The following is a 23,785-nucleotide window of genomic DNA, read 5'->3' as shown; positions in this document are numbered from 1 at the left end:
TAGACTGAATAATAATGTAATTTCCCTATTTTTCTGTCTTCTTGAATTTGAGGATGTTCAGTCTGGAAAGTGTATTCATATTTTATAAACAATTGTCCCTAAACTGTAGAAACATTTGTCCTACTCCACTTCAAAGGAGGAAATTCCATGTTTCCTGGCACACAAACCCACAGGGCATTTGTGGAATTTTTGTCTTGGTGGGTTTTTATTTGTTTGATTGATTGACTGAGTTTACTTTCTGATAATAAAATAGTCACTTCCTCAAGAAAAAAATATAACGTTGACTATCATATGGTGAACATTTGGATCAGATATTCTACATTGATAGAAAACGTTTTTTTAAAGTGCTGCTTCACGCTCAATAACATGAAAATACCAAAATTTATTCTAGTGTTTCATGTTGTTTAATATTTACATTGGCTCTAATGGTTTATTTTCATAATTATGCTATGATTAGTATCCTGACACATGAATATTTAATTCCACTCCTGAATTTTTCCTTTAGGATATATCCCTCAAAGTGAGATGCCTGGGAACTGCTGTATTTTTTATTTGCATATCTGAGAATACTTTTCATTTTCATGTAGGTAATGTAGGATGAGTGAAGACATTTTGTGGAGTATCAAGTTTCTCCCTCAAGATTCTATACACATTTTTTCTATTGATTTCTAGTGTTTTATGCTGCAAAACAGAAAATTGGAAGCCAATCAATTCTTTTTGGGGGCAGAGGGGCTCAGTGATTTTAGGAATCACCCTTTGTCTTCACAATTTAGTAATTATGATGTTTTCAGGCTCACAGAGTTTTTCAGTGACTTTTTCTAGGGCATGGAAATCACTTGGATTTTCTTTTTTTAAAATGTATTCATTTATTTGAAATATATATATATATATATATATATATATATACACAGAGAGAGAGAGAGAGCGCTCTTCCATCCACAGGTTCACTCTTCAAGTGGCCACAACAGCCAAGTCTGGGCCAGGCTGAAGCCAGGAGCCAGGAACTCCACTCTGATCTGCATGGGTGGCAGTTAGGAGTTTCCAGTATAGCCAGAAGCATAGAGACATCAAGAAACATGAAAGAAATATTTTCTTTATTTTTAACCCTGCTTAAAATTTTCTTTCACTAGAGCTTTTGTGTGGAAAATCAGACAGCTACTTGTGCTCAAGTTGACGTGTATAAAAATCAGAAGTTTGTAGTTAACGTGTATTGAAGCCTTTAAAGATCTTCTTGTCCTTTGCTTGCCTTGTTTTCAATTCTTAGGACTTCCGTGCCCATACATAGCAATGACAGATTCACTGATTTTTTCATTCTTTTGTAGATTATTTTTCGTGTCACATAAATGGTGAATAGTGCAAGTTGAGTCTACAAATTGAGTTATTATATAGTTTTTCCAGTTTCTCAAATAATAATTGTTGAATAAGGTATCCTTTCTCTTATGTAATATGTATTATCTTCTAAGTTCTTGTGTATTTTGAGATATCTTAAGGGAATTTCTGAATAAATTCCATTGATTTATTTGTCTGTTACTTCAATGTGTCAAACTGCTGTTTTGTTTCAGATTAATAGTATCTGTTCTACATGTACTAAAGCCAGTACTATATTTTATGATTCTTTTTCAGAAATTTATGTTCTGTACACACCTATTTCTTCAAGAGAAATGCCAAAATCACTAAGTTCTTCCTCATACTCATAACAACCTTCCACAACAATAAAAAATTCCTTTTGATATTTTATTAATGTATTAAATCTACAGATTAATTTTGATAAAAACTAATAAACTACAGATTAATGTTGATAAAAACTAACACTTTTTAAATGAGAAGCATGCTTGTTTATAAATATTAATTTTATTCAAATACAACTTTATATTTCTAGGTAAAGTTTGTTAATGTTTATGTTTGTCCAATGCATTTTAAGTTGTTATTTTTCTATTTGTCTACCGGATTATTGCTAGGAAACAAAACTATTGGTCCCATTCAACTTTATTTAGTTATCTCATTTCTGACAGTTTAACTGAATTCTCTTTCTCCTTGTGAGAATTGAATTTAATTCTCTTGAATTTCTTGGGATATAATCATATCTACTGAAGACATGATATCACTTTCTCCTTTTCTCCAATAGCTCTGCTACGTAGTTCTGTTGCATATTAATGCATTGACTATCCCACTTACTGACTTTTGAAAATTTTGAATAGCTTATCTTCTGAAAATTCTCAAAAGTAGATGGTTAGTGATGCAAGAATCTTTGTTTTTTATATCCTGTTGTGAATCCATGTTTCCTCCAGGGAATTCTAAGCCAATTATAGCAACCAGTAGCAGGCTTTTCATCCTGCTAACTGAAGTCTTAAACATCTTATAAATGTTGGTTTTATAACATTAAAAACAAAGTTCACAGTAGTACATTTAAGACTAGTTGTACTTAATTTCCTACTGTATAAAAACTACAACTTTGATATATAAGTTTAAAATAAAAATGAGTAACTATTTTTTGCTGTTTCATTCTTTCAGCCATCCATTCATCTACTTCGCAAATGTAAGTTCAAAAACCTTGTAGAAAAATGAAATTAAAAGACATGTTGATTTTGATGCAAAACAGTTTTGAAATCCATGCATAGTTTTTGCATAATACACATTTCCTTGAATTTTTTGCAGACCCTCATGTTAGCTGAACACTGTTTGAATCAAATAATTGAAAACATGTGGTCCCACCCTACACCATCTCCATCTACCCCTGTTAGAGATACACAGTTCTGCTCACACATTCAGGTGTATGAAGGGTCTTCAAAAAGTTCACAGAAAATATGTATTATGCAGAAACTAGGCAGGGATTTCAAAATTTTTTGCAACAAACATATCTTTCAATTCCATTTTTCCATGATCTTTTTGAAGTACCTTCATATTTAGGCCTAAAATTATTCACAGCTTCAATAAATGATATAAAGAAAAAATATATTTATTTACTAAGTTCTTACTATATTCTAATTGTATGCTTATGAGTTAAAACTTGATGTTTTCAATAAATACAGGTTTATAGAAGTAAAAACCTCGAGTTGTACAGCACAGAGGATGACTATAGTTCACAATAAGGCTTTATAAAGGACTGCAAGAGGGGAGCTGGTATATTCCAGTCAGAAAGCGAAGAAAATGGAAATGCCGATTGCCTGATGTAATCATTTTACACTGTGTGCATGTGTTGAAATATTGTACTGTATCCCATAAACTGTACAAGTGATACCTGATAATTATTTTTATAAAATCATATGTTTATAATCATAGTAATTAAAAACCTAAGGGAAAAAAAGAATTTTATAACCGTGGAGTATCACCACTAGCAGACTGGATTAATCATTATTTTTATTGAGATTCTATCAAGTTCAAGGCATTTTTGCAAATAGCTATGTGAGATGTAACATACTGCTACTACCTTGCTTTTTCTTTAATTGAAATAGTCTGTTCAAACTGGAAGAAAATGAAAATTTTGCTTGTAAAAATTTCAGTTAAAACAAAAACCAATCTTACTTTTGCTCTAAAATTGCCTCTGAAAAACATTTGCCTCTATTCAAAATATTTGAACTTGCCTTTTGACTTTTTTTTAAGATTTCTATTTATTTGAAAAGCAGAGTTACAGAGAGACAAAGAAGGTGGGAAAGAGAGAGAGAGGTGTCTTCCATTCACTTGTTCACTCCCCAAATGGCCACAATGGCCAGGGCTGAGCTGAACTGAAGCCAGGAGCCTGAAGTTTTTCCCGGGTCACCCACGCAGTTGCAGGGGCCCACTGCCCTCCCAGGCCAGACCAGAGAGCTGGATTGAGAGTAGAGCAGCCGGGTCTTGAATGGTGCCCATATGGGCTGCTGGCACTGCAGGTGGCAGTTTTACATGCTATGCCACAGTGCCAGCCCCTTGCCTTTTAACTTTTAATGCTAAACCTAGCTCTTCCTCCACTCCTTTATATTTGATTCTTAAGCCTATAGGAAAATAAAGATTCTAAATTTATTTTAATTGTATCAGCCTTCATCATAGTGTGGATTCTTAAGAAAACTAGCTAATTTAATGGATTTTTCAAAAGCAAGATGGACCTTTGTCAAGTTTGAGCAAATATAGCTGAAACTCAATAGGTGCTACTTTTCAGTGGCATGAACAGCTGATTTGTTTTCCAGCCAATAAACTGATACATTTGATTCCCCAGCTTCAAAGGCGATACTAAAGGCTGATGTATGCCATGATTGTTTCAAGCATTTGGATCTGGAGAAGTATGATCTTCTCCCTGGTGGGTTAGAGATTCAGATGGAATCATTAGCCATAATGAACCTGCATTTCTGATGCAGTGCTAACAAACTGCCTTTGGGGGCCACAGAATCTCCCCAAAGAGCCCTCCCTCCACCAGGCAAGAAACCTGATTCCTAGCATGTCCAAGACAGAGGAGCTGTGGAGGACTCTGCAGTTCAGTATTTCTCAGGTTTCTCTATTGAGAAGAGTTGGTCTCTGAGGGGTCAGAAGCACCAACAGGAGAAGTCTCCTTTTCTGTCTGAAAAGCCTTCTAAATCTTGCCTTCTCCTCCATTGTTTATGCTTACTCTAATAGGAAAAAAAAACCCAACATTTTAAATTACATACCACATCTGTTATTTGACTTTCTCCCTCACCCTCCACAACTTTCTAAGCTGCACCATAGTTAACCCTGGCCACGGATCCACCCATACGTCATTGTGAGGACCACTGCTTGGCCCAGATCCTCTGTAATGGTTGAGGCCTGGCGAGACTTGTTGCTCAGCCCCAGTCTCCCCCCAGCGTGTGACTATGCAGGAGCTAATACTCAGCTCTCCTACTCTAGCTCTCAGCACTGCCCGTTTTCTGACGCACAGTTAGGCAACCAGGCTACTCCCAAAGGACAGCCTAGGGAACTTCAGAAGGTCCTTACTTTTACCACTTTCCCTCTTTGGAAAAAGAAACGCCGATTGCCCTTTTGTTCCAGAAACTTCTTGAGACCTGATGAGCTGTGTTTTTGGTGAGGGAGGAGGGCAGCCAAGTCAATTATCAATGAAATACCCACAATCTACCCAAGTGTTTGTGTATTCCCACACTCTTGGCAAATGAAGTGCTTCTTTGAAGGAAACCATTGGGAAAACCCACAGCATCAACATAAGACAGATAAGAATGAACCCTTAAAATGGCCAGCATGTGCACATGTATCTTTATGATTGGTTTTCTCTGAAAATATTGCAAATACCATTTGCAAAGCTGGATGAAACCTTGGGATGGATGGAGGCTTGATTCTAGCAATTGCATCATGAAGAAATCATAGGCAGACTTCATAAATATTTTCTGCTGATGAGTCACTCTTACTGGAAAAGTGGAGCAGACAGAGACATCCCTGCCAAGTGCTGTGAAGATTATCAGAGTGGACTCACCAAAATTTCCACCATCAGTGTTGTAATCTTGCCATGGACACCAGGAATGTTAATGCCTTCTACGAGTGTTCTGTGTTTAATCCCCCACGTTCTTCCATAGATAGCGTATCACCAGGGTCTGAGAGAAGAAGCAACTAAAGTTTGCAGTCCGATAGCTTGTCCAGGAGAATGTGGTGTGTAAGCTATCTCTTGACTCCTAGAAGTGTGGATTTCAGTCAGCAATCGTTTCTCCTTGAGAAGCACACTTGGTTTGGCCCTGACTGAGCCATTTTGATCACCACCAAGAAGATACACACGTTTCAATAAGCAGAACATCATTTGCACATACTAAGAGTTTTATTGTGATCAGAAAAATTACTTCATATTTCACCCTTAATTAAAAAGATCATGCTAGTAAAAAAAAATAAATAGTAATTTAAACACAGATGTAGTCCTGCATGGTCAAGTGGCTTTTTCATACATAGTGCTGAAGACGAAACACTATTTTGGTCACTGGAATGTGCAAAAAGCATGTAAGTAGGTAGCCATATGCTAATCCTTATATCAGAAACATATTATCCAGATTTGTTCTCTCTCTCTCTCTCTCTCTTTCATTTTATCGTGTTAGGTTTGGTTTGATTCAGAACTTTTGTATCCCTTAGCAAAGGAGTTCAAACCAGTTTGAGGAGCAGGCGGCATTAGAGGAGCAATCGAAGTATGCATGTGGGAACTCAGATGATAAAATCGTTTTGGAAAATAATGAACAAGTAACTGGAGAGCTTGTCTTGAGGGTGGTATTGCAGGTTATGCCAGGTTATTAATTTTCCAACTCAGCAGTATGCCTCTTGAAAAAAACACTTAAAGAGAAATGGATATGATTTTGAACGAAATGCAGCTGACTGAAAGGAATTATAAAACTGAAGTTCACATGCCAGTAGACCTAGGAAAACAACACTACTTACATTTAAATAAGAACTGTGTATTGGAGAGAATGTGTGAAACATATGGTATGGACAGCTGTATTGAGTACACCAAAACAGATAGCTGAAGAGTCCCAGGTTCGTCTTAACGATAGTGAAACTGGCCCTCATCATGTGTGTGTGTGTGTTTGCTTGTTTGAGGCACGGTCGATGCCTAAGGAAATGGCCCCATGAGCAGTGAGCACAGCCCCATGTGTACAGTGGGCCATCAGCTTTTACATTTTGCTCCTCTGTTTACAGGATTTAGAGGAACACTGGCTTGTCCCTCAGTTTCTCCTTCCATAAAGTGGGAAGAAGCATGTTTGCCAGCTCAAAAGTTGGCCGTGACTATGGGCAAGACAGCTGTAACAGTGGCTCTTCCTTTCTCCCCGTTTCGCTGTTGTACTCCTCAAAGAGGTGGCCGTTGTTACCATGGTGACACAGCACAAGGTGACGTTGCTCAGAAATGATGACAACTGGTGACAGTGGGGAAGCCGAGCTGGGTTGGTGATCAGGCCCTGAGGAGCGCTTGGGCTGCAGCTGGCAGAGTAGAGGGAGAAATGGGAGGTGCTTGAGGCTACCCTCGTCCAGCAGCTAGCACGGATGTCCCCAGTAACTGCGTGGTGTTTTAACAATAAGGCCTGGGTGTCACTGGGCGTCCATCCTCATCCTCACAGAATGCACTCCTTGTTGCCAGTTTTTTATTGCTCAGAGCTCAAGGCCTGAATTGCAGTAAATATTTGTTGTTGATGTTGATATCTGGCAGTTAGCTCAATTTCCTGAAAGATAAGAGGAATTGTTGATGCAGACTCATTTCTGAACCCTACTCAGCGCTTGCGGCTTGAATCATTCCTTGTGAATGGCGATTAACAAAAAAGTGTGGCAGGAAATTGATTTTTTTTTAACTTCTAGGGTGAGTGAAATGACAACAGAACAAAATCTTCTTTTATTAAATTGACCTGCTCCTGCTCCTGAATTCCTGGGACCTGCTCTTCCTACTGAAGTCAAGGGGTGGGCAGGGAAGTTTTTACTAATTTACTAATTTCATTTTACTAATGAAATAATCAGCGCGGCTGACCCTGCTCAGAGTGTTCTCATAGTGTTCAATACACGAGCGGTATCCTGGGTCTCCTTGAACCCTTGGGAGCTCCAGGCCATAGCCCCTGGGTCCTGAAAAGACATGGGGATAAGGCTGCAAGTGGAAGAGGTTGGGGGCTGGAAGTTTCTTTCCAGGAGCACACCCCTGGATGACCTCCTGAACGTGCCATAAACTCAAAGACATAGAAGACCTGGGACCATGGCCACTGCAGAGGGCCTGATCTCGCCAGCCAGGACCGAGATGCCAACCCTGGGATGTGCCGTGAGGAGGGTGCATGTGGCTCAAAACTTAGAACTTCACTTCCTAGAGAATCCCAGGGCCAAGGATGGGCCCCTTGGAGCCCAGTCTTATTGTGGAATATCTTCACGGCCATGGATCTCTCAGCAGCCAGTTCTGCTGACCACCCCCTTGGGCCAGTGCTGCTCCCATTCAGAAAGTTCCAGGCTCTCCTCTGGGTCTGGGACCACAGCAGCTCCCACTACCAGAACCATGAGTACCTGGCTGGAGGTGCTGCTGAGGTCATGGCACTCTGCAGTGCTCCTCCTGGGACCTGCATCCTTCTTGCAGGCTGAGGCTTAGGCACCTGCACAGCCCTCTGCAGTCCTCCTCCTCACCCCTACTGCTTCTCATGCACCAAGAGTGCTACAGGCAGAACCCCCGCCACCTGCCCACCCCTCGGGGATCCCCTTTGGTGCTGCTTCCTTGGGTCTGGACTCCGGAACAGGAACAGGGTGGGACCCACAAATGCCCCCCTGCTCCCCAATACAGATGCTGCTGTTCGATCCCACAGCTCAACGGCTGCTAACGAATCTAGGCCAAACCCAGCCAAGCTGATAAGATTTCCAGAAGAGTTCCTAAAAATACATTTCTCCTTAAGTCAGCCTTGCCAATCACCGTACAGTCACAAAACTTTAAGGACAGAGATGCTTTGGAAATTGCTAAGCCCCCTCCCTCCATTTCAAACCTAGAAGCCAGAGACCCAGTGTGCCGAAATAGTAGCGAGAACAACAGCATTTGGGAAAGATTTCAAATCACATCATGAAGATGGAACAAAATAAGCCATGAAGGTGGCACAGGCTGTGAGCTGTGGGGCACACTCATTCATTCATTCAATCATCCAGTCATCCACTCAGTCATTCAGTGACTACTTACTAAGTGCTCACTATGTCCTAAAGTGAGGTGTTGCTCTAAGTGTTGGGGACACAGACCAACCCTGCCATCACAGACATACATTCTGGCTGGTGGAGGAAATGAACAGATAAGCAAGTAAAGGTGTGAGTGCTACCTAATAATAAGGACTTTGGAGGGAAATAAAGCTGGGGGAGCCAGAGTGAGGAGGTAAGACTGATGCAATATTACATCAGAAACGGTCTCCCCATAGACTGATATCCAAGCTGTGTGAGGAGGAGAGACACAGAGAGCAAGAAACACATTTAGCATTCATCACATCTAAAACCACAGAACTGAACAAGGAAGGGTTACACAGAGGCCTCTGAATTTTGTAGCCAAAGGGCCTGTGCTCCAGCCACTCTTCCTCATCTTCACATTCCCCACTTGTAGATTTGTGAGCCTCCTTCTCCAGGTATAAAACTCTCTGATGGCTCTCATCTTTGCTGCCTTTTCCTTAAAAAACATTATTTCAAATGGCTCCGTGTAAATGTTGGTTCTAAGATCTATGGGGCTTTATATTCCCATGAAAGAAGCTAGCCTCCCGGCGAGAGCCATCATCCTGGGCATCTCTCAGTTGGTTCTACCCATTGCTCCTTCCAGCACTGTCCATCACCCGCCATCTTCTTCTCACTGATACTGGTGTGCACCTGCTATGCAGTTATTCATTCTGATAGAAGGGAAGCTGCTGGCTCTTCACCCACTGGTAGAATGCATGTGATTTTTATGTGCTCAGCTCACAATTGATCCAGCCGCTGTTGGTCAGGGAGAGCAGCCATGCTCAATTCTGACACTACCCACTGCTGCTGCTTAGCAATGTGCACACTCTCTCATGTGCTTACACATCAATGGTAGATTCAGAAACAAAGGCGTGGTAACAGATGTTCTTTCCATCCAGGAGGAAACAACTTTCCCCACCTCCTCAGCTATAGTCACCTCAAGTGTACTCTTGCCAAAACCTTAGATTGCCCCCTCTCCAAGGCCTTGAACTTTGAAATTGGCGGCAACTTTTCTTGGGCTCTATTCTTGGCTGGCCTAGGGTAGATGGACAAAGCCATGATCATCATTTCCCAACAAATGCATGCTCTTCCACTGAACTTGTGCCTCCTGGACCACCTGGTTTCAGCTGCCTTTATTACTCTCCAGCATCCTCTTCTGTTACGGCCTGTGGTGGATGTCCTAACTTCAGGAATTCTCTGGAAGGCTCTCACTCCACCTTTGCATTTGCCACAATAGAATATCTATGAAACTTGACATGGCACAGCTGCAAGACAAAAAGCTCTCCCAATTTTATTGTCCTGCTTTCTGGCCTCAAGCCAGGCTTAGCCCTTTCTTCCTGCCTGCTTTCCATCACATGAGCGAGAAGTGAGTATCTTAACTTCTCTTCTCCATGAGAGCTGTTGGTCTTGTCTTCTTTAGGCCACTGGTGGCTGTCCTGCTGTTGTCTCATACCCTTGTCCTGGTTCTCTCCTTCCACTGAGAAGAGAAATGCACATAGGAAGGGTAAGAGGAGCAGGCGATCTTTAAGTGTGCATCCTCATGATTTTGTCTGACTTCAGAGGAAAGAGAGAAAAAATTTCTTTGTGGCCACATGGTGTTCTTGCAGCACTCATTCCTCAACTGTCCCTCCTCTCACCCCATAGCACAGTGCCATAGGAACCACCTTGAGCCAGCATCAGTGTCCTCATCAGGACATCTAAGCCACCACCACTGTGCAGACACCTTGACCTCCTTGTGGCAGTGGGCTTTTCTGGCTCCTCACTCTTCCTGAAGCTCTAAGCCTTTCTCCCTTGAGGTTTCACACAGTTCAGAGGATCTTCTGCCTCTTGTTAATTTTTTTTTTTTTTTGGTGGGTAGGGAGGGGGGTTGGCCTGTTCCTCTTTCTTCTTCCACCTTAACACAACTAAATGAATTATCCTTGATCCCATTCAAGTCTTTCTCTTTTCTCTTCTAGATTCACACACAGAAACCATCCCCTTTCTGTGCCGCTGTCTTGTTTTAGCCATTCTATAGAGCTGTCATCTCTGTGCACATGGATTCCAACTCTACATGCACAGCCATTACTTGTATACCTCTGCTTCCAACTGGCTTCCCTTTCTTGGCACCCTTCCTCAAAGGTGGAGCATCCGTGTTCTAACCATGCGTGACTCACATTTTAAAGTTGTCTTTGACTAATCTCTGCTGTACTTCTCATGCTCCTTCCTCAGAGATAATCCCTTCCCAATGCACTGCCCGAAGTCATGACCCAGAAGCACCCTCCTCCTCTACCTTCCCACCACTGAACCATAAATTCTCACCCGCATTTGTACCTTTCCTCCTGGACCACTGATAAACCTTTAACCAAAATCTCCCACACTAGCCTCTTGTCATTCTAATTCATACTAGGTGATGCTTCCAGAGAGAACCTCCTCCAGTTGGGCTTTTGTCTAGACGTTTCCAGTGCTCCCCAGTGTCCACCATACTCCTTTTGCCGATGTGTTATACCCACGTCTGTTGAAAATCAGGAAAACCTAAGGCCCACCAAAACTGTTCTCAGTGAGGATTGTGCCACTCCAAAGGAACACTGAGAAACTTAAAGGATTCTGGAATTCAATGGATTTTGTTTATCTTGCAATGGGCATGACTCTCTCAGAGTGAAGAATTAACCTGTATCTCACATGATGTGTGACTGTTCTGCTGACATTTACATATTTGAAAAGCCTATTCATGGTGACAGGAGTCAAGATCTTAACACTACTTTACATATTGACACCAAGTTTCGTTTTTACAATTTTTAACTTCTGGGCAGTCTTAGTGTAATTAAATTTTTCAAGAATGCAATACTACATAAAACAAGCCAAGACTATTCTTTAACTGGTTAGAAACTTTACCAGGAATTGTTGGGATTACCCCTGTCAGTCCATGTCTGTGCCTGTCACACTCATAACACTGCCACGTACATACAGGCACTGGCTTCTAATCACTTCATTCTGTCTTCTAAGATGTCTATACCTATGCATTGACATTTCAAAATGGTATTATTTTATTGATTTTTTCCTCTAATATCTTGTTATTTACAGTATGACAATATATATTTTTTCAAGTACATCGATCGTCATCAGTTATTTTAAGAATTTTGCTCAAAAGTGGGGTACTGACATTTGTAGGTGGCCAGGCAGATGACAGGGCCACAGGCTGGTGTCACTGGGGAGGGAGTGAAGCATGAAGGCCAGCTGAAGGCAGTCCCGGCACCCACAGGCTCTGGTCAGGGAAGGAACTGGAAGCTCTGCAAAGACTTCCCTGGGAATTCATGGCTAGATTTCAGCCTGCAGCTCTATAATTGCCTGTCTGGCTGCAGCCATTGGTTCCTGGACATCCAGGAAACCGGTAAGTGCTATGTCAGTCTTCAGTGCTACCTAACACAATTGCTTTTATTCTAGCAAGAGTGCCTTCTAACTGGATTATAAGTATTTGGATAGAAAACACAGACACAATGAAAGAAACATAATTTGAATACAAATATATATTGAATATATTATATCCAGCTCTAGTTTCAGGAGTATATTTAGACATTTTCCCTCTTCTAATGGAAGATAGGATTTCTACCTCTGACCATTCCTGGAAATGGCTGTGAAAATAAGTTAGAAATTTTCACCTGTGAAAATGGGCCCTGCCTGGATTCTATGAATTTTTCACTTATACTTTGAGGTACAAGACACATGAGGAAACAGGTTGTTAGGAAATTTCTCCTCTTACTACCTTTGTCATGAGGTATGGACTCATTTGACTCATTACGTGATTGTGGCTGCCCCTGTGTTTTATTTCCTCTATAGAAATGTATTTTAAAGTATGTGGACAAGAACAACATACTCTAGGAGGCACTTCCTAGCTTTTGCCCACCTACATAGACAGAGCTTTTCTACTTTTTATTTATTTATTTATTTATTTTTACTTACACTTCATTGACTTTGGAGAAAATTACAACTTTTGGTGAGTAAAAGTTATTTATACCTGTCAAGTGCACGTGTGCCTGTGTATAGTTGTCTTTTAAGAACTACTATTGATGCAGGTTAGATACCATTCAAAGTACTTGTAATGTTATATAAATATATTTTGATGCCAGTATATATATCCATGGCTTAAAAGTTACTGTCCCCTTTATTAGAAACAAGGAATCCAAAGCTTAGAGAGATCACGTGATGTCACACAGCTCTTCAGAGGTAGAAGAGGAGATGGACTCCAAGGTGGAATAGTTTTTATCCCTCATCTCAGCAGAGGGTTCACAGCACTATTTTACTCTGATGTATATATTCAGTGACTTAAAAAAACGTAGAGGCCTCTAGAAAGGAAACTTTTTAATGACAATCACTTTTGCTGCTCTCCTCCCTTGTCTCCTTTGGAAAGTCAGTCAGGTTCTTTATTTCTTTTGCATTGGAATCTCACATGTTTCCTTCTTCCTCTTGGTCCGCTGGGCTTCCTGTGGTAAGGCCCCAGTGAGGGACCTTTCCTCCTGCCTGCCATCACAGGGCACTGGTCCGCCCCGTGCCTGGAAGTCAAGTGGCTCTCAGCCCCAGCTCTGCAGCTGGGGGTTTCTCCAGGGCCCTCTGTGGGCTCCCACATCTGATAGGCTCAGCATGTGGCCAAGTCACTGATCAATGGAGAAGGCACATCATGAGCTCCAGACATAGAGGTGGGCATGCTCCTTCCAGGAAGGAGGAATTACTCTAAAAATGCATTTTCAGATCTTTAAAATTAAAAAGAGGAAATCCAAACATTTTAAAAACTAGGGAAGTCAATGAGAAAAATATTCCTTTATTATAATTAGATTTATGCAAAATGAAATTAAAGGCATCCTACAAATGACTTAATGGATAATGAGTCCTTGGCTGTCTGAGTCAGAGATGGGTTTGTTTTGCAAGAATCCTTTAACCGGCTCCCTGGGAGGCTGATTTCTGGCCTGCAGCTCAAAGGCCGTACATAGATGACCAAAAGTGAACTGGAGGAGCTGTGTACTGCAGAGCTGGTTCCCCTCAGGCACTCTTAAATTTTGATCAATCTCAGTCTCAAGATGGGGAATGATTGATGTTTTCTCCTTGAAAAACTATCCACAAAGTGTTGGCATGGCGTGGCCACGTGAGGTCCGCAGCCTGGGCTTGTCTAAAGGGGTGGGATGGAGGGAGGCTGCCTGTCTGCAGAGTGGAAAGCCAGGCTGCTGAACTGGCTTTGCTGCATGCTTAGGCGACTGTTTAGGCACAGGAGCTACAAATGCTTCCACGCAGGCAGAAGTCACAGCTTGCTAACATGTAGAAGAGCTTTGAATATATTTTGAAAAATAAAGTGTCACGTTAAGTAAAGACCCTAAAAATAATTTGGGATGATTTTGTAGAGTTGAATGGCAAGTCCTTTGGCATTTCAAGAAATACTATAGAGCCTCCCTCTCTGTATCGTGGGGGTTTTGATCTTTTCTTGCCTTTAAAGATGAGTCATACAGTGAGCTTGGATATTTGTTCTGTCATGCGCTATCTGGAGAGGATGGGGCACCATTGGTTCCTTTCGAATGGCCCTCTCTCAAACATGAGGTCATAAGACACATCCTTCCAGCCCCCATTCCAAAGGCTGGTTTCATCCTGCATGCAGTCCCTAGAGCTACTTAGTAGTCTGTTTTCCAGTTCTCACAGAATGGAGCCTTAGCTGGAAAAAAAATCCCTCAGGTGTTTTCTTTTGGTCTAGCTTTGTTTTGTTTTGTTTTGTTTGTATTGATCAGGAACACAGCTGCTGGGGGTGGCCCCTGGCCAGGCCTGCTGGGATTACTTCTGTGGGAATCCAGGAAATGAAGACCCTGCAGGCTACGCCAAGAGGTCACCCTGGCCTCTTAGCAACCAGCAGGATGCCGACACACAGAGGGGCACAAGGGGAGTTGATGAGGGTGGTTCTGAAACTGGAGTGTGCCTCAGTGACCCTGGGAGGGGCTGGCAAAGCCCAGAGTGCTGGGCCTCACCATCCAGGGTCTCTGACTCAGGACTGACCACAGAGGAGTGAGGCCTGATAATCGGCATTTCTAACAAGCTCCTAAGAGCTACTGCTGCTAGTGGCTTAGGCGCTACACTTTTGAAAACCACTGGGCTAAGGGTCCTGGGTTTTGGCACTCCAATAGTTCATCTCTAGGGCAGCTCTCTACTCTCAACCTAACTGGCAGCAGCAGGACAAGCCAGTAGGCCTGTTGGAACTTTCCTACAGATAACACTGGAGTTCCCTATTCAGAGTGTTATTCCTTTAGTTTAGACTTTGGTCCCTATTAAAATGCAAATGATCTTTGGAGGAGGATCTGGAGTTCATTCCACAAACATTTGTGGAGCACATTCTACAGACCCGGCACTGAGCGAACCCTGGAGATTCAAAAATAATAGACAAAGTCTATTATCTACATAGGGCAAACCCAGCAGGAATTGACACTGGGGGAGAGGCAGTTGCATAAATCAATATTTACAATTCTTGAGAATTAAGGAATAATGACATCTATTTAAAAATAATTACCAGGCAGTGTAGAGAGAAATTGTAAGAGAGTATCAGAGGGGCTGAAGGAAAAAAGGAGGAGAGAGTGCTGAGTCAGGGTGCAGGGTGCGAAGGCTTGCCAGGCGTGACTCGGCTCCTCTGGCAAGGGCAAGCTCATTCCTGGACTGCCAGGGGCTTAGGAAGGTGAGAAGTTTATGAATAGCTAAGGAGGAAGAGGAAAAGTGGTACCAAGGGAGACACCGAAGGCCAGAGAAATACTTGAGGGCGGCTGCTTCCAGGTTCTGCTGCCATAGGAGCTGAATAGGGTGAGACTGTTCATACATGGCAAGTAAAACTGAAGCACCCGTCCAAAAAGGAGAGGATGTAGGTCACAGGATGCAGAATAGGGTGAACACATTTAGAAATATAACGTACAACATGAGGTCTAAAGTCAGGCAAATGACACTGTAGGGATTTCTGTTACATAAGTAGATTTCAGCTGTGCTCTCTCTCTCTCTCTCTCTCTCTCTCTCACACACACACACAATGTGAGATGACAGATACACCAATCTGCTTCACTATGGCAACCATTTTGCAATCCTAATGGATCCCATAACAGCGTGGTGCAAATCTCAGATAGATACAATAATACTTATTTAAAAAAGAGAGAGAGAGAGAGAAGGAGGGAAAGGGAAAATGGAAGCACAAGCAAACCTGCAAGAATCTGAAATACAAAGACTGGGAACTGATGGGAGTGGAGACCCAGCTGAACAGAGCAGCCCAGGAACTTCCGGGAAAGGAAAGTGGCGCCTTGCATATAATGAGGGCCAAGTGGGCACAGCTGAGACCTCTGTGAGAATCAGAAGAAAGTGCCCTCTCCAGATTCACATATTATTAACTGAGGCCCTCTGGGCAGAGGAACTTGAAGGTGCTGCCCCTTCCTCCCACTCACCCAGAGTGCAAGGGAAGGAAACAGAGGTTGCATTTCCACTGTGCCCTCAAGGGAAGCAGGCTTCCCACCAAGGTTACAAGAGTGTTGGGGCCAGACTTGCCAGCCAGGGTGCTGCTCAGACCCGAATGGTGAATGGCATCTGTTTACTTTTGGGATAACAGCAGCTGGAGAAGATAACAGGCTGCAGGCCTTTGTAGCAACACTGGGGGGGGGGGGGGGGACCTTGTGTCTCTCCGGCTGCAGAACAAAGGCACAAAGAAGTTGGGTCTGCTCCAGGTTAGGGTCCTGGGTGCCTTGAGCAGTCAGGCCTTGATCTCATAGCGCAGGCACCATCCTGCTCTCAGAACCTGTGGCTGGGGCAGGTGCAGATGTGGTGGTCCATACAGAACCAGTGTCGAGGGGCTGGTGTTGTGGTGCTGGTATCCCATGTGAGCTCTGGTTTAAGTCCTCGCTGCTCCTCTTCCAAATCCTGTTCCCTGCTCATGCAGCTTGGAAAGCAGCAAAAGATGGCCTGAGTGCCTACATGTCTGCTGCCCATGTGAGAGACTCAGAAGGAGTTCCAGGCTCCTGGCAGCCATTTGTGGAGTGAACCAGTAGATGGAAGAACTCTTTATCTTTCTATTTCTCTCGCTCTCCCTTTGTATAACTCTGCCTTTCAAAAAATAAATCTTAAAAAGAAAAGCAGTACAGAGCAAGAAGACGGCTGAAACTAGTTTGGTAATTAATATAGACCAAATCTGTATTAACTGGGACAATTTATTGTTAACAAAATGGTTTTATATTTCCCCTATAATACATCTTCATGGAAGCAACTGTGTAAAGGTAGGCAGGAATGATTATCAGCATTTTATAGACAAAGAAAGAGACCTCAGAAATGCAATTACCCAAGGTTATATGATGAGGAACCTTGACAAATGAGAGCTACCTATATAAATCTGAATTTTCCAGTGGTAAGAAAAAAAAAGCGGGCGGGGCTAATTTTAATAATATTTAACCCAATAAATTAAAATGTTATCAATTTGGCATGTTATATATGTGTGTGTGTGTATATATGTACATATATATGGAGCAATATTAATAAAAGATTTTTGGGGCTAGTTAAGTTGCATAGTGGGCGAAGCCACCACCTTTGGTGCCGGTATCCCAAATGGGCACCCGTTCAAGCCCTGGCTGCTCTACTTCTAATCCAGCTCCCTGCTAATGCGCCTGGGAAAGCAGTGGAAGGTGACCCATGTACTTGAGCTCCTGCACTCACATGGGAGACTAGGAGGAAGCTCCTGCATCCTGGCTTCACATCAGCGAAGCTGCCCATTTGAGGGGTTGGGGGGTGAGATGAGCCAGCAGATGAAAGATCTCTGTTCCTCTCTCTCTCTCTCTCACTCTGTAACTCTTCCTGTCAAATAAATCTTTTAAAAAATGGTTTTCACATTCTTTTTCTTCCATAGTATGTCTTGGAATTAAGTGAATATTTTACACTTACAGTACAACTCAATTTGGATGCTAAATTTTCATTGAACATATTTAGCCTCTATTTAAAGTCCATAACATTTATAATTTGAAAAGGAAAATGATATACTCCAGTTGGTCCAATCATACTTAAAATTTTTCCAATAACTGAATCAGGAATCAGCTTTTAAGTTAAATTTAAATTAAGAATAAACACAAAAATTCAATTTAGTAACTCAGTTCCAATAGCTGTCTGTAGCTGGTGGCTCCTGCAGCAGACAGGGTAGCACTAACACTTAATCCTCCTCCTCAGCAACACGGAAAAAGCTGGGGAAAGAGAATCCATAAGAGGTGATGACAATATTATTTATGTGTGATGCAGCTCTTCATTCTAGAGCACCTTTTAAAATGTATGTATTTATTTGAAAGGCATAGTAGCATCAGAAACATACACACACAGAGTGCGAGCGAGAGCGAGCGAGCGAGAATCTTCCATCTGGTAGTTAACTCCCTAAATGGTCACAACAGCTAGGGCTCAGTCAAGCTGAAACCAGGATCCAGGAACTCCATTTGGGTTTCCCACATGGGTGATAGGCGTCTAAGTATGTGGGCCGTCTTCCACTTCCTTCCCAGGCATATTAGCAGGAAGCTGGACTGGAAGCAGAGTAGTCTCAATATGGCTGCTGGCATTGTGAGCAGTGGCTTAACCCACTGTGCCGCATGGCTCTTCCAGAGTATCTTTAGTCAGCTGACTCTGACACCAGAAAGCTTGCCTACCCCCACTTTTAAAAGCAAGCTTATCTTAACGTCTTTTTTTTTGTGGAAAATGTGTGTTATGAGAAGTTGTGCATAAATTTCAAATTTTTGATACAAAATGAATTTGTATTTTAATCTCATTATTCCATGAACACTTTGGAACATCCTAATATACAGTTATATATTCTTTTTTTTTTTATGGAAAAATGGAATTAAAAGCTAAGTTTATTTTGGAGAAAACAAAATTTATGCATAGTTTTTTCTTTTTTTTAACTTTTATTTAATGAATATAAATTTCCAAAGTACAGCTTATGGATTACAATGGCTTCCCCCCCATAACGTCCCTCCCACCCGCAACCCTCCTCTTTCCCACTCCCTCTCCCCTTCCATTCACATCAAGTTTAGCATACATTAGGTAAAGATTTCAACAGTTTGCACCCACACAGAAACATAAAGTGAAAAATACTGTTTGAGTACTAGTTATAGCATTAAATCTCAATGTACGGCACACTAAGGACAGAGATCCTACATGAGCAGTAAGTGCACAGTGACTCCTGTTGTTGACTTAACAAATTGACACTCTTGTTTATGGCATCAGTAATCACCCTAGGCTCTTGTCATGAGCTGCCAAGGCTATGAAAGATACAGTCTTTAAAAACTTAACTCATAGAAGCAGACAGTAGAATGGTTCTTACCGGGGGCTGAGGGGACTTCAGGGATGTTGGTCAAAGGATACAGCATTTCTGTTAGGAGGACAAAGTAAAAAAAAAATCTATGGTACAACATGGTGACTATAGTTAACAGCATTGACAATAGTCTTGAAAATGTCTGAGAGTAGATTTTCAGTGTTCTCATTAGCTTGACTAAGCCATTCCTTGATTTCTACATAATTCTAGACATTATGTTTTACACAATGAATATATAATAATTACTATTTAGCAACTAAAATAAAGGAGTAATTTTTTAAAGCAAGTTAATCTTTATAGAGTCTGACCATCCAAATTCTGGGTTGGTTTGTGTTTGTTTGAAAAAGGAGAGAGAGAGAGAGAGAGAGAGAGAGAGAGAGAGAGAGAGAGAGAGAGATGGGAAGCTCCCATCCACTGGTTCACTCTACAAATGCCCACAGTGGCCAGGGCTAGGTCAAGCCAAACTCAGGAGATGGGAATCCAATCCAGATTTCCCACACGGGCAGGGGGAATCCAACCACTTGAGCCATCAGTGCAAACTGGAATTGGAAATGGAGTAGGGTTGAACCCAGGCTCTCTGAAATGGGATGTGAGCATCACAAGTGCATTGTCACCGCTGGGCTAAATGCTCACCCCTGGTTGGATTTTTATAATAAGTAGAAATGGGAATCTCTTTCTCCCAGCAGGAAATGATGTCTTCCTATCCAAAAGCATAAGCAAAATGTACACTATTTGCTGGATTAGATTGAAAGTATTGAACCTGGATGGGTTTTAGGAATCTCTGAGTAGTTATTCACGCCAAGGATACATAAGTGCTTGTAATGCCCTTTTATTTTTCTGTTTCTGAAACCCAGTGAGACTATGCTGCCTCTGGAGATGAGCATCCAGTTTCTCCTTGTTATCCTATGATCAACCCTGGGCCTGGCACATAGAACACAGGGACTCTCTATGATATTTTGTACATATGAATTAAATGTGTTCAGCCCGCTGTAATATCATTAGTGCTTTACCGCCTTGCCTCCTGCAGCCTTTTGTTCTCCAAGGTGTTGGAGGGAGGGGGTTGAGGTAATGAGGACACAGGCCCAGGCTGGCCTATGAAACCTGACCCAGAGTAAATTTGGCTATTAAACTCATCTTCTTAAGTGCCCTAACTTCAGCTAGTTGATGTTAGCTGCTGTTCAAAGAGGCAAGCAGGAGCCTGCCTGGCTCCTTCAGATATTTTATAATTGAAGCTAGGTATGTATCACAGCTTCCAAGGTTGCCAATCTCGTTAAATGCACATACAATTATAGCTCATGGAAACACTTTTACTAACAAGTAGAATTACTGGGATGAGGAGGCATTCCCCACCGGTCCCAAGAGAAGCTCTTCTCAATGAAGGTTCTCTGATAAGTGAGAGACACCCTTGCAGCTCCTCCCTCCAGCATCAGACGCAGCACCAAACTGAAACCCTACTGCATGTTAGCCTGTTTGACCTGGTGTGCCCAGGGTGAACTAAACTTAATTGGTCCGAGGACCCACTTTCTCAAATACTTTTGAACAACTTCAGAACTGGCATAGCACCTGCTAATTTTAAAGACAGTTGTGTGTAGCCTAATGACAGGGACACATTCTGAGAAATGTGCGGCTAGCCATGTTCATCCTGCGCCAGCATCCTAGAGTGTGCTTACACAAACCTGGGCGGCGTGCATCAATCACTTGGCCTCTTGATGCTGTCATCAGGCAGAGTCAACACCAGATGTATGAGGCTGCTGCTGGTGTGACATGGCAGCCTGCTTTGCAGAAAACTTTATTTTAACTAAGTGGAAGGAGCACACTCTAGTATAATGACGGTATGTGCTGTGCTCTGTAGGCTGGCAGTGCAGTATGTGTGTTTACATGAGCATCATCACAAACACAAGGCACTGTGCTATGATGTTACAATGGCTACAAAGTCACTTGGTCATATCAATTTTTCAATTATAATTTTTCAATTATAATCTTATGGGATATATACGGCCTGTCAACTGAAACATCATTATGTGGTACGTGAGTGTAATCTGCTTCCAGTCTTTATTTCGTTCTTCTTAGCTGTAATTTCTTTGGAGGGCCATCAAGGCTAAGCAAGTATGTATGTAGCTTGTAGCATGTATGGTGTATGAAAATGACTGACTTCGAGACCTTAGTCCTTTAGTCATGCTTGACCTGGTAATGTTACATTTTTGATAATTTCGTAATTGTTGAAAAAAATATAATGGGTTGATTTTAGAAATCTGTACTTAATAATATTTTGATTGTAGACATATGTTTTTGCCTCAGCATTCCTTAGAAAAAAGCATTTTTCAGATTATAACTCAATAAAAAGCTGAACTAAATTAAAACAAGCACACATTCATTCAGTCATTGGCAAAAGCAGTCAGTAAGTATTGCTTGAGGACCGACTAGGTGCCATGAACTAAGGCACCAGAGAGAGAAATGAAAACTATAAAGAATAATCCTTGCTTTGAGGGTGTAAAGTGCCTTTTCAGTGTAAAGAGGGAAACTTTACACATTAACCAAGTAACAAGGGGAAAGGAAGTGTTGAGATCAGAGGATAAACATCAGAAGGCTCCCACCTGTTCATCTTTAAGTTCAGATCTCTATAAACTAGAAAGGACATAAAGAACAAGAGCCATACATTTCATACAACATGACAATGTCTCTTGTTACATAGAAGAGACACATCCCAAATAACTGTTTATAGCACTCTCAACAATAAAATCAATAGCCTAAATGTGAAATTAATTGGAAGCCACAGTTCTAATACACTGTTTTGGTGATTAAGCACATTAGATTGAATTGTTTCAGAAGGCCTAATTATTGTGTCTGCCACACTCATCTGTTTGAGTCATTCCTAACTTTTGGACTGCTGCCTAGATCATTCTGCAATACGGTTTCAGTTGCATATTCCTGGTTTTTTTTTAATACATAACTTTCCTCACTATACTCAAAGATCCAACTTGGCCTTTTGCAAATTCTAGATGAGAGCTCAATAGTTTGTTAAAGTATTGATTCCACTGCATTGGAGGTAAGTTATATCTTATTTGTGTTTTGCAGGTTCATGATTTATAAGTGCCTGTGTTGAAGTCACTTTTGGTGGAAACTGCAACCCAATAGCTCCGGGTTCACGTCTTGTTTTTCTGTCAAATACACATTTACCCGACCTCATACGTGGATGAAGATACCTCATTGTCTGACATTGCCAATTGTTTAATTTCAGAATTTAAAAAGGAGGAAGGAATAAGAAATCCTGTTAAAATATAAACATCTGAGTGGCTGATTTTCCAGCATCATCAATAGCTGTGGGACATCAGAACTGAATATTCTACCAAGGAGTGCCATGATAGTGAAGTCACTTTATTAAAAATAGTTGCGTCTGCAGAAGAGCAGAGACTCGGACGTTAGAGTCAGAGATGACACTGAGCATGCTTCCAGCGCAGCCCGCAGTCTTCAAGTGGCGCATATTGATCGACGAGTGACTGCCTGCCGATAAACGCTCTCGTCACTCTGTTCCCTGGATTGGACTTCATTAAGCAATTTATCACTTACCTTCCGACTTACATGTGGGAGTTTTCACGACAGTAGTCTTGCAGTCACTGGAACTGGATTGATATCATCATTTAGCAGAAACTAACAGAGTCCAAATTACTTTGTCATCATGGCCTTGAACGTTGCCCCAGTCAGAGACACAAAATGGCTGACATTGGAAGTCTGCAGGCAGTTCCAAAGAGGGACGTGCTCACGCTCCGACGAAGAATGCAAATTTGCTCACCCCCCAAAAAGTTGCCAGGTTGAAAATGGAAGAGTCATTGCCTGTTTTGATTCTCTCAAGGTAAGAGAATGTGTTTCACATATCCTTTCATTGCCACACTGGACCTGCAAGCCGAATCTTTGTTGCACTTTTATAGAAGTTTCACAATCACTTCTAGATTCTGTTTTCTGGACTGTGGTGACTGTTTAGAGATTTTTCACTCAAGTGTTTTTTTTTTTATATCAGGCATACATAAATTTTTCACACATCTATGTTTAAATTAAAAATACATGATGGTGTATTTCTGGTCTGGCATGACATTCGTGTACCCAAGAGTTTTAAATCAAAGTCTGGCTTGTGACAACTGAAGATAAATATTTTATTAATGTTTGATCTTCAGGAGGTTATATAAAGGTGAAGAAATTGAATGTGTCACTTTTATGTGCCAGTTACTCGGATGTACCTCTTGAAGAATTTTCTATACTTGGGGTTTTCTTTCTGGATCAAGGGTTTCTAAAATACTTCCTCATAGGCTAGTCACTCTCTTTGAGAATTTGCCATGGCTAAAGTACCCACTCCATACTTAATACTTGAGAACCTACTGTGTCTGAGTTGTGTAACAAAAGGAGTGAATAGGATTTAGAGGGTACCCTAGGTAGGAAAAATACAGACTAATAGCAAATAACTACAATGCAAGAAGAAAGGGACATGTGTCCCAGCAAGGTACAGAGAGGACACCTCTATGGGAGTCCAGTAAAGAGTGCTGCCCTCCAGGTCACTGTTTCAGGAAATGTCTCTAGGGGCTGTGGTATCTGAGTTATGTGCTGAGATTGGTGGAGTTTGGACTTAAAGAAACGGGGGAATTTCATGAAAGATCTAGTTGAAGGAATTAAGATGACTTAGTCTATAGTACTTTGAGATACTTAGCCCCAATATCATGGTGCTATGAATTCCAGGTTATATAAGACAGGTCTGAAGGCATAATACTATTGTTTTCTATAGAGAAAAGGAAGACACATAGATTAAAAGAGATTAACGTTTACAGTTCTGCAAGACTTTAATAAACATACCAAATAGGAAAAAATATGTTG

The 23,785-nt window shown here is 41.6% G+C and overlaps 1 protein-coding gene across 20 annotated transcripts in view; it reads left to right on the top strand.

Annotated features, from left to right (window-relative positions):
• The window catches only part of MBNL2 (muscleblind like splicing regulator 2), a 172,672-nt gene that overhangs the window by 29,691 nt on the left and 119,196 nt on the right, over positions 1-23,785 (top strand). For 11 of the 20 annotated variants that reach the window (XM_051850528.3, XM_051850529.3, XM_089303488.1 and 8 more), the window contains exon 2: positions 22,001-22,775. In XM_051850528.3, coding sequence (XP_051706488.1) covers positions 22,602-22,775 — 174 coding nt within the window. In that variant the 5' untranslated portion in view covers positions 22,001-22,601. The remainder of the gene's footprint in view (positions 1-22,000; positions 22,776-23,785) is intronic. The other 9 variants (XM_070048685.2, XM_070048686.2, XM_089303489.1 and 6 more) reach the window with 1 other exon arrangement.

The sequence above is a fragment of the Oryctolagus cuniculus genome, chromosome 9 (genome assembly GCF_051225735.1).
Source record: "Oryctolagus cuniculus isolate XC-2025 breed Fujian yellow rabbit chromosome 9, ASM5122573v1, whole genome shotgun sequence".
NCBI classification, from domain to species: domain Eukaryota; kingdom Metazoa; phylum Chordata; class Mammalia; order Lagomorpha; family Leporidae; genus Oryctolagus; species Oryctolagus cuniculus.
This window is presented reverse-complemented; position numbering and strand designations above follow the sequence as displayed.